This window comes from Rhinatrema bivittatum, chromosome 2 (assembly GCF_901001135.1).
Source record: "Rhinatrema bivittatum chromosome 2, aRhiBiv1.1, whole genome shotgun sequence".
NCBI lineage: Eukaryota > Metazoa > Chordata > Amphibia > Gymnophiona > Rhinatrematidae > Rhinatrema > Rhinatrema bivittatum.
This window is the reverse complement of record NC_042616.1, coordinates 176,485,701-176,502,501: the sequence shown is the minus strand read 5'-3', so window position 1 is coordinate 176,502,501 and position 16,801 is coordinate 176,485,701. Positions and strand designations below refer to the sequence as shown.

At 43.3% G+C, this 16,801-nt stretch overlaps 1 protein-coding gene across 1 annotated transcript in view; it reads right to left on the bottom strand.

Annotated features, from left to right (window-relative positions):
* Window positions 1-885: 885 nt before the first annotated feature.
* The window catches only part of ASB4 (ankyrin repeat and SOCS box containing 4), a 47,670-nt gene continuing 31,754 nt past the window's right edge, over window positions 886-16,801 (bottom strand). The window contains exons 4-5 of the mRNA XM_029588924.1: window positions 13,247-13,360; window positions 886-1,884 (exon numbers count right to left, since the gene is read on the bottom strand). Coding sequence (XP_029444784.1) covers window positions 1,696-1,884; window positions 13,247-13,360 — 303 coding nt within the window. The 3' untranslated portion in view covers window positions 886-1,695. The remainder of the gene's footprint in view (window positions 1,885-13,246; window positions 13,361-16,801) is intronic.

Here is a 16,801-nt window from a genome sequence, read left to right as displayed (position 1 = left end):
GAGGAAGGTCTCATAGCAACAAAGTAGGTAGGAGCACTCGGGCACCCTGGGGCAAGTAGACTTATCGGTCCATAACTATTACGTTACTAGTTACTATGTTACCTTGTAAGTAAGGAAAGTTATCAAAGCCTCACTTAGTAACATAGTAAAGGACAGCAGATAAAGAACAAAAAAGTCCATCCAGTCTTGCCATCAAAGGTGTTTAGGGTTGACTTAAGAGGCTGGGTGATGTCAGTATGCATTCAGATCCTCCAATAGAAAGCTGTTTGTAGAATGAGAAACTGGGGATAATATGTCATCCATATCTTTTAAAACAGGAACATTTTTATTATGTCCACACTGAAATTAGGAGGTGGAGGATTCACTTAGGGCTAGATTTTGAAAACTCTGCACGTGCTTCCATGCGTGGTTCCCGGCGCGCGCACATGGATGCAGCTATTTTATAACATACGCTTTTGCCCAGTTCCCTCCCAGACCGCTACAATCAAGGAGCGGACTGGGAGGGAACTTTCCTTTATCCCCATCTACCCTTCCTCCCTTTTCCCCTCGCCTCCCCGACCCCTAAACTAACCCTAACTTGTGGTGTTTTTTATGGTTTTTAATCTACATGCTCCTTTGGAGCACAAGTAAGTTACGCGCGCAGGCCGGCTGCCGGAGTGCTCTTCCCCGGGACAGGGCCTAATGTGAATGCTGTCCTGGCCATCCCCCGCCCCCCCTCCTCTCCCCGCCCAGACCATGCCCTGGCCCACCCCTTTCATCTAACCTGGCTCTTTGGCGCGTACCATTTGTTATGCACATGATGGACCCTTTCTAAAATGGGCTCGGCGTGCGCAAGACCTGGCCACCATGTAACACACTCACCCCCCCCACACACACCCCCCACACCCCCGGTTTTAATGCACGCTGGGCTTTTAAAATTAGGGCTTTAGTGTTTTGTGGTGCAGGCGGTTATTTCTAAAAATTGTAGCTTTTGCATTTAGTGCACCTAACTGCAGGAAAAGGTGCCCCAGCCCCTACATGATGATTTCTGTCACTATCACTGCCCCACTTTCATTCTCTACTACATTGTTTTTTTATCACCATCTCCCAGATATCCAGAGCTCAGGTTCAACATCTGAAGAACTCCTAAGTATGCAGTTCTGTCCTTTTCTTTAAAGACAGCATCTAGCCATGCATGCTTTATAAGTAAGAGGACTCAGTTGAAAACTGAGATAGAATCTGTATACCTTGGAGACTGGAAGTCAAGTATTTCCACATATCTACAGCAAATTCTTTCTAACATGAGACATCTAAATGTGAGCAGCACCAACACACACTTAACTAAGGCTCCAGAATAAGGGTACTTGGACAATCAGTGGCTGTTGCAGGGGAATCAAGAAGTTAAGACCATTCTCATTCTGGCTTTGTTCTAAGCAGCATGTTTTAGATTTGTGACCTTTACAAGAGCTTGCACCTCAGTTACACCATTCATGGGAATAAGATCCCCTTCAATCACCTCATCAATCTCCATAGGATGCAGTGGGGCTACCCTCTATAATATCAGAATGCTCCATAATAATTGAAGGCTCCCAAATTACATTCATTGCTGACTCAGAAAGTTCATAGGTATGCCACTGAAAAGATGAGGCTTTCCAGATATGAATACCTGTTGTCCTGGAAGGATATTTACACTGACTGTTTTTCATTGGCTACATCTCAGTAGATTATTCCTTCTGGTTCTAGAAGCAGATATTTTTTTAATTGCAGTGGTAATGAAAGCAAAGGGATGGCTTGATGGCACTTCCTGCACAATGCTCCTCGAACAGCACACCTGGCCAGATGCATAAGTGACCTTGGAGAGTTACTGCAAACCGAGAAGAGGGACTCGTAAAATTTCCAGTGCCTCTGTAATAGAAGAAAGTAAGGTGCAAGTAAGTAAGCAGAAAGTAAAAATGATTCAAAAAATATGTGGCATTAATTACTACTGACTAGAACTGAGCAGATCAGATCAGATTTAATCCTAGCCACCTGAAAAAACAGGGGTGAATGTGAGGATGGGTTTTCCTATCTCCTCATATATGTAGCCCTTTGGCAACCTGAAATATTGGTATGCCCCAGGAACACCCCTGTGAGACAGACTCCAGGTGGTTTGGTCCATGTTGTGATTGATCATCAATCTGATCACAGATCCAGAGCTTTTCTGAGAGAGCTGGAGACAGAGCAGCATATCTTTAAAGATTTCCCAGAGATGGCAGTACGACATCCTATTTTGATGGACTTGGCTCAGTAGAAGGTGCATCTTCTGAAGAACAATAACTCTCTGGAAAATTGTGAGCATGGGGAAGAAAAAAAAATGCAAAATGTTGAAAAGAAGCTTACAAACTTTGTGAAGCAGTGAGATTACCCATAGGAGAAATGGATTAGGTCACTTTGCAATGTAATTATCCTGGGATGTACTGTAATGGGTGATAATTTTCTTTTTGCTGCCATGGGAATCTCATTTTCTGGGAAATAAAGCACTATAAAGTGTGAGTACACTTATTGGAGTTATAATGCCAACAGTAGTGGCCAGACTTTGCTAAGCCTATTTGTGTCTGAAACCAGATATTTCTGAGCTTTGTTGGAAGGGGAGGCAGATTGGAAACAAAATACCTCTTCTTTCCTTCTTATGTGTTGATTATATTACGTTAGATGTGCCACCATTCTGAAAAAGTGTCAGAAGTACACTGTTCCTTGGACCCTCTTATATGCCACTGTTACATGCAGCTAAATTTGGAAGGCAGTACTAGTGTTGCAGTCCAGGAAGCTGCAGACCAGGAGTGAACCCTTGGGCCGAACTACCCCGAGATAGGGCAGGTCGGGAGGCGGAGCCACAGGCAGAGGTCTTCACCCGGGAACCAGGAACCCCCCAGGAGGAGCCCGTAGGGTCCTAGATCCTTGGGGCTTAGGAGCACAGTGTAAGTCTCTATAGCAGCAGATGGCCTGGGCAGAGAGTAAGGTACAGTAGTCCAGTAGACTGGGGCTAGTGGAGTCCAGCAGTACTGGAGCAGAAGGGGCAGATACAGAGTCTTTAGTGTGCTGGGCACTGAGGCAAGCTGTGAGCAGGAATGGAGTCTGTAGCGTGCTGTGAGCTGGAGCAAGCTGTGAGCTGGAACGGAGTCTGTAGCGTGCCGTGAGCTGGAGCAAGCTGTGAGCTGAAGCAAGCTGTGAGCAGGAACGGAGTCTGTAGCGTGCTGTGAGCTGGAGCAAGCTGTGAGCTGGAACGGAGTCTGTAGCGTGCTGTGAGCTGAAGCAAACTGTGAGCTGGAACGGAGTCTGTAGCGTGCTGAGAACTGGAGCGGAGTCTGTAGCGTGCCATGAGCTGGAGCAAGCTGTGAGCTGGAGCAGGCTGTGAGCTGGAGCAAGCTGTGAGCTGGAACAAAGACGAACCCAAGTCAGGCTGGCAGCCGGCTGGATCGGCACCAGGCACGAGCAGGGTCGGTGGCCTGCTGCGAGCAGAGGCGGAGTCAGGAACAGGCTGAGGTCGATGGCAGGCGGCAGACAGAAGCGGAGTCAGGAACAGGCTGAGGTCGATGGCAGGCGGCAGACAGAAGAGTAGTCAGGAACGAGCTGAAGTCGAGTCAGGAACGTGGAACAAGTGAAGCGCAACTTAGAACTACTATCCAGTAGTGACCCTCGTTGCAAGGCAATGAGATGGGAAGCGAACGCCGGTTAAATCGAGCTTGGGGCGTGGCGTCGTTAACCCGGGCGGGGCCCGGCTTCCGGTGGCTGTGCATCCATAGTGCGCGTCCTCACGCGCACGCATGGCGGCAGGGAGGTGAGCCGGCAATGGCGGACGTCCTGAAGGATCAACAGAGCCACGAGAACGTCGTTTCCACCAGCGTAGGTAAGCGCAATGCAGAGCGGGCAGAGGGGAAGCGGTGGAGACCGCAACAACTAGTGGGGTTTGCAAGTGTTTGAACATTATAACAGTTGTTTTCCTAAGACCTGTATGAGTTAACAATTTTTGCCACCTGTGGTCAATTTAAACAACTGTTAAACTAGCTCAAACTGAACCCACACAATCATTCATGTACGGAAACAAAGGCTACATACTGAGGAACCTCACCTTCCAAACCCAGAGTTTTCAGATACATAATTCATAATTTGATTGTAAAGTGAATTGATTTGTATGAACAACTATTTTACACCATCAATTTTGAACTTAAGAAGTCCTGCCACATGCCATGCACTCAAGATTCACCTCTGCTGTTGACTCTCTATATATCCTTTGGGAAATCTCTATTTTGCAGTATAAGTATAAGGGTAGTCAACTACAGTCCTGGAATGCCACAAATAGGTCTGTTTTTCAGGTTATTCATAATGAAAATGCATAGGATATATTTGCATGCATTGCCTCCATTGTATGCAAATATCTCTCAAGCATATTAATTTTGGATATCCTGAAAACCCTACCAGTTTGTGGCACTCTGGGACTGAAATTGCCTGCCTCTGGTGTTTGCTGTATACCGTATAGTAACTTACACATTAGTAATGTAATGGGACAGTCCATGTCTCCCTACAGGTTCTGAAATAATGATACAGCTCAGTAATACTTGAGGCATTTTTGCACACTAACACTTAGCAAAATGGTTGAATTAGCACAAGTTTGAAAGATGTGAGTAGGAGCAGCACCAGTTGTCAAGGCTTCAACTTCAGCTGCAGTTCATTCACACATCTTTCAGAAGCATTCGTAATCCCCGCATCTTAAAAAAAGAAACCTTGTATTGACCTTCTTGCTGATGGTCATCACTTTTCTGTGAGAGTTTTCTGAAATATATTTTAACTAAATTTGGACAGTCTAAAAGCCTACACAAAATTAGCTAAGGCCTAGATTTTCTAAGATGCCGCGTCGTCGTGAATCGCGCGGGTACAGGGGGGCGGGGCAAAGCGGGGGGCAGGCCTGCAAAAGCCAGCAGCAATCGCACCTCTGTGGTGCGATCGCTGCCGGCTTTCGCACCCAATAGCGCCATCATAAAAGGTGGTGCTATTGGGTGCGAAATAGGCAGTGAAAAGGGTTCTTACCTTTTCGCTGTCTGCCATGTCTTCGCGGCATCCGCCCCAGTGCCGCCCCGACTCCTCCTGTTCTGGTCTTGATGCCGCCCCTTTTTAGTGATCGCATTAAGTTTGAGAAGTTTATAGAGGATGGGGACTATGGCAGGATCAGTGGTAATATGTGATTCTTCCTGTCTCTTTGTTTTTTTTAACTTTCTCCCCATACAGCTTCCTAGTTGTTAAAACAACAACAACAACAACAACAACAAAACATTTGTTTGTTGTTAAAGGTGTAACCCCTACTTGGAATACATAAATTAAGATCACATGCTGGGGAATTCCAAATCACTGTACTGGTCAGTGGGGTTCTAAAAAGTGTAGAGCAGATGGCATAGAGGACCGGGCTCAGAGGTTTTTCTACTGGACAGAGAAATATTTTCCCTTTCTGGATGAATCGAAAACCCTCTCAAGTAATTGGCTTCTTCTGACTAGTAACAGTTCACTGGCAACTTCCTCCTCCAGTGAACCTAAACCCTGGAAAAACAGTTCCATCCAAAAATTGATTGGGTGTCTCCAACAGTGCCAAAGTTTATTAAATACATAAATGGGATATCTCAACAAGATCAAATTTCACAGGCTTCCACAGTAAATAGACAGACAGTAACAAAAAAAAACCCCAAACAAACAAAAACAAACAACAAAATCAACAACAGAATTTCCTTAGCAACACAACGGATCTCTCTGCATAGGGAATTTATTTCTGGCAAATCCAATACAGTTTCATCAGTAAAAATTCTGCAGCATGTCTCATTTCTGGCTTGAGTAGATGTGACCACATCACTTCTGTCTTGATGGAATTACATTGGCTTCCATTTGCTTGAAGGATCCAGTATAAGACTGTGCAATTAGTACACAATCTACTCAATTATATTGCTCTGCTAAGGGTTAATTCAATGTTATATTTTTATCAGCCAGATAATGAATTAAGGTCCTCTCAGAGAGGATTGTTAGATGTCCCCTCTATGTGCTGTGTGAGACTGGCCGAGGTTCGAAAGGGGACATTCTCTGTGGCAGGTCCAATTATTTGGAATTCCTTGCCAATTTCATTGAGACTGTTTTCCTGCACCAAGGACTTTAAAAAAATTATTAAAAACATATTTGTTTGAGCAAGCTTTTAGGAGCTAATGCTATAGCGAAGGTTAAGGATGGAATCTGATACACGATAGCGTTTATTTTTTGATGCAGAGGTTATGGATTTGACATGGCATCATTTTACATATTGTTTGTTATGTTTGTATTACGTTTGTTTATGATTGTGAATATTTTATCTTGTAAATCACTTAGGGCTTTGAATGTGCGATATAGAAGAAATTCTAAAGAAATAAATACATAAACTTAAATCTTTGCAGTTGAAATAAAGAGACTTCCAAAAGGCAGACTATTTTCTTTGGTGGTATCCCCATGATTCCTCTTAGGGCTCTTAAAAAAATAAATAAATAAAAAGCTAGACCACAAGCCTTTATTCTCTTTATGGAAAAATGTCATGCCTCCATTGGTTTCCTCACCAGGAAGCAAATATAAATAGCAGTTCAAACTGAGAGCTGAGGGGAAAGGCATAGAAATGGGCACATGCTCTGTTAAGTCTTACCATTTATACCACTAGATGTCACTGCATGATATCATTAAGGCTTAAAGGTACAAACACACTTTCTCCCCTATCCGCTACTGAGGAAACCATAACCCATGGTTTTCTATGGGAAGAAGTTAAGCATGGGCCATTTACTGTAGTCATTAAGGTCCCAGATTTTTGACATGCTACACAAAGATTAATGAATTATGAATGTTTGTGAAAGCTGTACACATGGATGATATCTAGTGTTGAAGCCTTGGTGATTAGCATTACTGCTCACAAGTTTCAGCTCTGAGCTAATTCAACCGTTTTTTCTATATGAGGTGGTTTTCTAAGTGCACCATCAGAGTGAGACCCTGAAAGCCACTGAGTACTGATCTGTAAATGAACCTGAAATTGTTAGTACTGAAGGCTAGTGATATATTAAACTGGGTAGAAAAATTGAGGGATCAGGAAAATATGTCCCCTGTATAGCCCTTTTTCTCTAGCCATGGGTCCATATTACCACCATTCACCCCTCAAAGTCTAAGACTAAGCAGCCAAGAATTAGTGAATTCTGACAGGCAGCTCTTAGCTTCATATACAGAATACTACCATGAATTACCAGGGTTTGGTCTCACATTCTTCTTGTGCAGTAAACCAGATCAGTAATCTGTCTTCTAGAGCAGCAGTTCTCAGTCAGTTGTGTCGCCAAGCGCATGCAGGTGTATCGCCACACTTCCCGGTCCCCCGATGGCCCAGCTGCTCCCCCTGCCCCAGTGAAATAGGAACTCATCCTCCGCCCGGGCTTAAAATGATGATAGCCTGGGCGGAACGCGGCAGGAAAGCCAAGGTCTCTTCATCTCACCCCCTGCGGCCCGGAAGAGGAAGCGGTATGCAGCAACCACACTCGCGAGAAGAAGAGACCATGCTAGTGCGGGCAGCATCGGCCTGAAGAAAAGAAGAGAGGCACAATTTGAAGAATGAGCAGCATGACATGGAGCAAAAGAGTAGCAACATCAGCCCCCATGGCTGATGGGATTCCTTTCTTGAGGCCGTGAGGGCAATAAGTGGAGGAGGCTTCTGCTGCTACTAGTTCGGAGGGGGGAGAGAGAGAGAGAGAGAGAGTTAGTGAGCAAGCAAGCATAAGTGTTTGAGATCCTGTGTCTTTGTGTGTGTGTGTGTGTGAGTTTATGTGTGAAAAAGCATATATGTAAGTGTGTGATTGAAAACCTGTTTGAGTAAGTATGTGTGTGTGATTGAGATCCTTTGTGTGTTAGAGAGATAACATGAATATAAGTGAATGGTTGAGAACCTGTATGGGTAAGTGAGAGATCATGTGTATGCATGATTAAGAGCCTGTTTGTATAAGTAAGAGAGAGAACATGTGTGTCTGTGTGTGATTGAGAGCCAGTGTAGGTGAGAGAGCAAGTGAGTATGTGATTGAGAGCCTGTGTGTGAGAGAAAGAGAGCATGTATGTAAGTGTGTGAATGAGAGCCTGTGTGTAAGTGAGAGAAAAAGAGCATGTATATAAGTGTGTGAATGAGAGTCTATGTGTGTGAGAGAAAGAGACAGCATGTATGTAAGCATGCCATTGAAAGTCTGTGTGTGTATGTGTGAAAAGACAGCATGTGTATAAATATGTGATTAAGAGCCTATATAAGTGAGAGAGAAAAAGCATGTGTATATGTGCATGATTGACAGCCAGTGTGTGAGAGAGAGAGGTTGTGTGTGACAGAGAGAGGAGAAAGTTGCAAGCAACCATCCCTTCTTCTGCTAATTCAAACAATCTCAGGGCACCTGGATATCAAATGTTCCCAGGAATGCAGAGCAAAGCATTTTTTTATCCTTATTATTTTTCATTATTGGGTCTTTGTGTCTGCTATTTTGAAATATTTTATTGGTATCTAGAATTTTTTTATATGAATTTTTAATTATTGGATATTCCATTCATCAGTTGTTTTGAAATAATCTGTTCTTTTTATTATTATGGCTTTACTGCTATTGATTTTATATTTCTTGATTTGTTTCACTTTTTTCGTTGTTACACTGTATACAGTCTCTCTGGCTTGTTGCGGTTTCCAGTTCAGTTTTTGTCTGTATGTTTCTAGTTATTCTTTATGGTCTCTTTATTCTTTATTAAGAGAGGGTCGCACATGTGAGTGAGGTGAGGTATTCTGCTGGCGTGTAATTTGTGTAGGGCTCTATAGCAGCCTGGCTTGGTCCATTTTCCTAATAGGAGGTGTATTGGTGTAATATTTTCAGTGTTGCCTTTTCTTAGGTAAGGTGGTAACTGAGTGCTGGAAATTGGTGCTGTTTGATATGGGAAGTTACTATTTATGCAATTTCTGTTCAGACTCTCTTGTGTCATTCTTAACAATAAAAATAATACTGGGCCTTTCTTTTTTATTTCTGCCATGAATTGTAATGAGCAGAGTGTTGCACATGTGAACATGGTCTGTCAGGAGTGCTACAATGGGAAAAAAGTTGAGAACCAATGATCTAGAGGATATACAGCAGAAGCAGGAAACTTAGTCACATGTATAGCTTTGAGGCAGGTTGGCCTTCTCTGGCTGTTTAAATACCTCACTTGCTGCTACATAACTGTACTACAACATAACTCTTTAACTGAGAGCACAAGCATCAGGGAGACAGGAACTAGTTCCAAATTAAAAGCAGTTATCCCAGTGGACACACATGATATACAATTGTCTAAGTAGAGGGGCAATTTTCAAGCTCTGCATTTTGGGACAAAATCCACAGGTAATCCATACCCCTGGATAGTGCACGTAGCAAGATAATAAGGAATATTCTGTGGGATGTTTATCCCACTGAATAACCAGGACAAGTTAACCAGCTAATATTAATATTAATATGACTTGCTTGGTCTACAAATGTTAAAAGCTGTGAAACTCTCCAAGCTGTAGGGTTTGGTATAGTAAAGTATGAATGGTTTCAAATCATTTGAGTAGTACAATAAGTGTAGCCCCACTGCTCGTGTCTTCACCACCAAAAGGAGGTCATACTGGAGGCTGCTGAGATCTGACAACTCATTACAACTCTGGGGTCCATTCCAAACAGTGGGGAAGCAAAGCTTCAGGATCCTTAAGGTTAGGACTAGTAGTCACACCAAAGAAACATTTTGCAGTGCTTGGAACTAAATCATGTGATGACTAATCCACAAAGCAGATTTTGGTATTGAATTTTTCTTGGGTCATATCATATGATATGAGATCCACAAATGAGATGCTGTCAGTCTCACACTAAGGTCTGAAAACATAAGTATTAATGCCTCTTCTAACATGTCGGTATCTCTCATCAGTGTGTTTGATTTTGTGTGGTGTTGGAATTGCTACAAACAATCCAAAACTTAGAGGCCGATATTCAAAGACATTTATTCAGACAACTTTTGAGTTATCCAGATAAATACCTACTATTGAATATCTCTGGCAATTATCGGTCTAAATTTTGGTCGGATAAGTCATTATTTGGCTAAATTTTACTTAATGTAGGGACATTTTTGAAGGAGCTCTGGAGCAGAGCTGAGATATTGTAGCTGAATAACTTATTCATCTCAATCTGATATTTAGAGTTAGCCAAATAAGTTATTCAGCCTCGTCACGATGTGAGTGAGAGATGGTTTCAAGTTATCTAGGAACATATTCCCAAATAACTTTAACTTATCCAGTGATATTCAAAGCAGTGATTAATGTGAAAAAAACCAAACATCCCCTGAACAGGCCTTGAGGCTTTACCTCCAGCCTCCCTCCTCAGCCAAATAGTCAAATATCTAAGTCGCCTCCCACCAAGACCTCCAGAACAAGCATTTAAGTTGTGGGCCTCTAGGTCTGAAAATCATTCCTCCCCCTCTCCCTCCCCTAAGTTCAAATAAAAAATAATGTAAGGACCGGAGCTTTGTTTTTCCCCTCATACCTTCCTGCCTCACCCACAGCCCCCAAAGCTTTACAGGCAGCCAGGAGCTTGGATCTTGCATCCATTCCCAGTGTGTCCAGCGTTGATCTGACAGCAACACTGGTCACATAAGCAACAAGCATGGCTATCAAAGCAATACTCTGACAACGACGCTGGTCGCCTACATGAACAGCGATGCCGCCAGAACAATTCTTGATGCGAGATACAAGATTTGAGCTCCCAGTTGCTAGTAAACGTTTGGGGGATGGAGGAAAGGTAGGAGGGTAGGAGATGACTTGGCAGGGGTGGGAGGGGGGGAGGAAAAGCAAAGCTGTGGCCCTTTTTATTTAAAGTTCAGGGACAGGGAGAAGAAGGATTTTGGGTCTAGAGGTCTGCAACTTAAAATACTACTTCTGGGATCGGGAGATCTTTGGCTGGGGAGAAAGGGAGTGGGCGGGGACTCAGGTCATGAGGCTCGCTTGGGAGGTGCGGTTTTTCACATTAATCACTGCTTAACCAATGATATTAAAACTATTAGGGGTGTGCATTCGTTTTGAACTTATAGGTAAAACGCAACTTTTTTTTTTTTTTAACTTAAAAAAGTGATGAGGCGAAAACGATCGGATTTCCAACATAGCTATGTTGAATACATTGGAAATCGCGATTGTTGATCCTAAATAAAAATTTAAACCCCTCACCCTCCTTAATCCCCCCCCCCCCAAGACTTACCAAAACTCCCTGGTGGTCTAGCGGGGAGTCAGGACGCCATTTCTGTACTCCTTTGTGAGGAGCACGTGACATCGGCGTCACGTCAGAGTGACGCCGACGTCACGTGATTCCCCACGCGTTTGCTCCGGGACCCTCGTCGGACCCAAAAGGAACTTTTGGCCAGCTTGGGGGGGCCTCCTGACCTCCTGACTCCGACGTGACGCCGACGTCACGTGCTCCTCGCAAAGGAGTACAGAAATGGCGTCCTGACTCCCCGCTAGACCACCAGGGAGTTTTGGTAAGTCTTGGGGGGGGGATTAAGGAGGGTGAGGGGTTTAAATTTTTATTTAGGGAATCGGTGCACGTATGGACATAGACTCAACTTATGGAATTCTCCATATGTCCATATTGACCGAAATTGACCCCCCCTTTCGACTTATGGACTTATGAACATAAACTTTTGGTCTGCACATCCCTAAAAGCTATCCAGGTATACATATCCAAATAACTTTGAACTCTAACCAGCTAGATTTGAATATTGCTGGTTAGGTGGCAAAGTTATCCAGGTAGGTTTACCCAGTTAACTTTATTCAGAGATATTTAATGGTATGTTTATCCCACTGAATATTCTCGATAACTTATCTGGCCAACTCTGTTTAAGTTTGTCATGCAGATGGTGAAGTAGACCTTTATGGTAACAACAGGAGTAGTGTATTTGACTCCATTCTCTTCTGTGGCTGACTGGACAGGGAGGATTCCCATCTACTCCCCTCCATGAACTCTCAGCCCATGCCTTACCCCAGTGCTGGCTAAATAAATGTAGCAACACCAAGTTTCAAACTCCCCAAAATTGTTAATTTTATTTTTCTGGATGAACCAGCCAGCAACCATATACATGGATGTGAGCAGGTTACGATTTAGGTCGCTGAATAAATACACGGGCTTCCAACAGTCAGTATTATACATAATCTATACATAATCTCAATTTACTTAGGAACATAATGGTACATTCCATCTCTCCATTATCTTTTCCGTAACCACTATTTTTCTCTTGGACCATTCTGAAGAAATGATCTACTCACTCATATTTCACAAGCAGTATAACATTCCCAACCTTTTTTAAGTCAGGGATTTCACCATTTAGCATATCCATATCAATATTCACCTCCAGTAGGATCCAAGTGCAATTTCCCATTTACATGATTTTTCTCACTCATCTTACAGTCGTAGACCTTCCCTTCAACTTCTATACCACCTTTCTCCCAATGCAGTTACCCGGGCCACTGCACATCAAGGGACCCTCTTGGGGCACGCCTCTTAACAGACTCACCCCACTCCTTAATCTTCCGGCCTCATTCCCTCGAAGGGGAACAGCCTCAGATTCTTACCACTTTGGTCACTTCCTCAGGAGGGGGCGAAAACCTTGCTTTCTCCTTGGTTATGCCTCTTCTTCACCTCCTGGTAAGTTCATCAGGAGGAGGAAAAACCCACTTCATGCCACTCCATGGCCACAGGCCTCTCCTGTTGAGGGGGAAGAGCCCCACTCCCACTTGGGCGGGTCCCTTGGCCCTGCCAGACTACAGTTTGGTTACTCCAGCTGGTCCCATATCGGAAGTCCCTGTTACCCACCCTTACTCTGATAAGGGTAGGAACTAAAGGGCAAAAACCCGCCAAAAGTTCCTATTTTTATATCTTCCGCTAAACCATGATCACCCAATATAAGAACTCCCAAATCTTTAAGGGAACATAAACAACATTTTCTAAACATCTCACATTATCATAAAATACAATGCTCACATGTCTGAAATGCTAAACTGGTGGGTATTTAGTAGTACTGCATGCAAAAAACATTTAAACATTTTCCCAAACAAGGCAACTATGAATATCCTCTTGTACCGCCATCAGATTCAAAAACAGTGCATCAAATTTGGGAGTCTCCCTACATTGGCTTTTTTGAATATTTGCCTTAAAGACTTAAAAAAAAAAGTAATAAGGTTTATTACCTTTAACACATCAGCAGGTATTGCTGCTGTCCATTTTGATGTTGATTTGATATGTTCATAGGCATTGGCAATCACTTCCACTGCTCTGGGGTAGGAGTGGCACGCTTCTAGTACCTGAAAGGAGTGCGGCAACATATAATTTATGATGATGTGATACAGTTCTCATTTAGACTTCAGCTAGAAAAGATGCAGTCTTGAAGTAGGCTTTTCTTTGTATTTTTGTTATATTCAATCTTTCACTTAAAAGGTAAGTTTAAACCCAGCTATGAGCACGTAAAATAAGAGGTCTGATCCTCAGTCCTTATGACACCAGCATCATTTCTGTGGGTTGAAAAAACAGAATGGTTTGTTTAGATGGAGGACTAGACCTAGCTCAGATTAATTGCTTATTGTGAACAGGGATATTAACAAATCAACCTTTTTTCCTCTGTGACTATCAGATTGCCCCATGCACAAAATTTTCAGTCTTTTCTTTTCCCATTCATTGGTAGATCCAAAACCTCAAATCCAGATTCCTGGGTTTACTTAATCAGCGTTTCACACAATGCCCTTTTGTTCAACATATTCACATCTTTTATTCTTCTGGAATACCAGCAGTCAATCAGCAATGAAAAGCGTAACAGGATGAGTCACAGGATTCCATAGTAGAGATCATAGCAGCAACAAAATAATCACATACTTTGGACTTCCCCTTCCTTAGCACTGTAGTAAGACCATATCTCTTCTCTTAACAGCCCAGCTGCATTAGTCATTATTGAAACATAATCTTAACAGTGCCCAAAAGGATTCACTGAATTCTTCCTCTGTTGGGCATGAGCCTTCATTAGTGATGTGCTGCAATTTGAAATAGGAAATGTCAGTTTCCTATTTTGTTATGCTTCATTTTCAAACTGGAATGAAAGAAAAGTAAATTCAATTTTGTTGTTTTTTCTTTGGTTTCATTTTGAAGAAGCAGCCGTGGATACATTTAAAAAAGAAATACCTCTGGGTCCAGCTCTGGGTTCCTCCCCCCCCCCTGCCCACCAAACCCACTTAAGGAGAGGCCTCTCCCCCCAGGTACCCTGACCTTCCCCCACTGCAGTCCTTACCCCATGGGCAGGTCTTAGGTCTTCCAGGGGCAGGAGAGATGCCCAGTCACTCCTGCCATGCACCTCCGGTTCTTCAAAACGACTGCCGCTTAACCCAAGGCTGGCGCCATCAGGGGGTAGGATAGATTCTGGGTAAGCAGAAGTCCTTTGAAAACTGCCTCCTCTCCCCTACCCCCTCAGTGCAGGGAAACGTATGTACGCTCTCCACATCATGTGTACTTTTCCCTGTGAGGAAAAGGAGTGATGCTGGGGATGGAGCCAGGGCCATGTTGGGGCCATTCCGGCAAAGTGCTCACTGGCAGTTTATTTCTAATTTCCCAGCAGGCTCCGAAGGTACTTTTGAACGTACGCTCCCCAGCAGGGAAGGGACTGTCAAATAGAATCTCCCCGGGGAGGCACAACGTCAGAGCAGAGCTTCATATGCCTAATAAGAACTCAGTCTGATTATATCAGAGGTAAATGCAAACACAAAAGATTCAAATCCAAATTGGTCAGTCTGCCAACCTCCTTCTTTGTTGTACATTTTCTTTCACTATTATCAGAAACCTCTATTATGTTAGTATAGAAGTGGCTAAGAGAAATTTAGAAGTTTCGTTGACAAGTGAAGGACTATGTAACTACAGAGAATTAGAGAAATCACTCCTTTTCTTGGGAAAAGATTATACAGACGCATCTTTACCTTTATCTTTCTCTATTTTTATCAAGATGTCTTAATCACCTAAGAATGTACTAAGCGATGTACAACATAATAAAGCATGCATAATAAATGACAGCAAGAACATGGCTTTTGGTGTGCAACGTACTTGAGCAACTCAATGTTGCATGCAAACCTTCAGCCTGATCTGGCCTCTTACTTTACAATATGTCTGAAACATGTGATTATCATAGCATATATCACCCTGCATGCCCTCTAATGAGTGCTCACTTAATTACATGCATGTTTAGCACATTCAAACTATCGTTTCTATATTTGAATTACCATTTAAAAGTGGAAAAGTTTCCAGCATTAGGGAGCGCACTTATGCTTGCAGGTTCAGCTATACATCATAAGAACATAAGAAAGTGCCATGCTGGGTCAGACCAAGGGTCCATCAAGCCCAGCATCCTGTTTCCAACAGAGGCCAAACCAGGCCACAAGAATCTGGCAATTACCCAAACACTAAGAAGAACCCATGCTACTGATGCAATTAATAGCAGTGGCTATTCCCTAAGTAAACTTGATTAATAGGCATTAATAGACTTCTCCTCCAAGAACTTATCCAAACCTTTTTGAACCCAGCTACACTAACTGCACTAACCACATCCTCTGGCAACAAATTCCAGAGCTTTATTGTGCATTGAGTGAAAAAGAATTTTCTCCGATTAGTCTTAAATGTGCTACTTGCTAACTTCATGGAATGCCCCCTAGTCCTTCTAGTCTGATGATTTCCCAGAACAAACAGAAATTGTATCTTCTTCTTTCTGCCCATGTGGGTCCAGAAGAGGAAGTGATGTTGCATGCTGCCAAAAGGAGCAGGATTAGGCTGCAGTGTCAGCCCATGAGTCCAAAAGGAGGATGAGGTGGAGCAGTATTGGCCTGAGTGACTAGCAGAAAGGAGAAGGAGCAGGAGGCAGAGTAGCATCAAGCAGAAGCAGGAATAGCAGTGTTGGCCATGTGGCTCAAAGAAAGAGGAGTCATTCCATTGGCCACAGAGGCTGAAGGAGGAAGGTGCTATATGCATTGGTGTTTTAGGGACTAGTGTAATATTTGCAGTATTGCCTTTTCATAGGTAGGGTTGTAACTGTTTGAGTTCTGGTATTTTTTGCTGGTTTAGTATGAGAGGTTTACTATATTGTAACCATAATTCAGCTTACTCATGGCTTTCTGAGGACCAAGCCCACACCCAATATGCATCACAATAGGCCTAATGCCAAATGGGTTCCAAGTGTCCTTTTTGCTTATTTTGCAGGGCTTTCTGGTTGGCATCACAGCAGTGCATATAAATATCACATACATGTTGCTGTAAAGTGATCTTTTTACCTCAGAAGACTGCACTTTGAATGTTCTTTTTCATATAAAATCTATTATAAAAGTACAATGTTTAATTGAGTGTGGGGCAGGGGAGTGCACGGCTGTAAGGTTTGCCTAGGGTGCCTAATATCTTGTACCTTGCCTGGGAAGATGTGATGGGGAATGGAATGGGAGAATGGGGCTAGTATCAATAGGGGAACTGGGATCGAGAGAGGTGATGGTATAGAATGGAGGCGGTAGAGTGGAGTAGGAGAAAGGTCAGGAGCATATCAGTAGGCATCACTGGCAGAAAGGGACTGGAATTTGAAAGGAGCAGAGGGCAGGTAGGAGGGAGGTTCTTTGGGGAATGTTTTTGATTTAGAGGGGCTGAGAGAAGTTTGTGGCAAAAGGAGACTTAGTTGGAAGGCGGGCAAATTGGAGGGAGTGTCAACAGTGGGGGCCAGGAGAGGAGTCGCA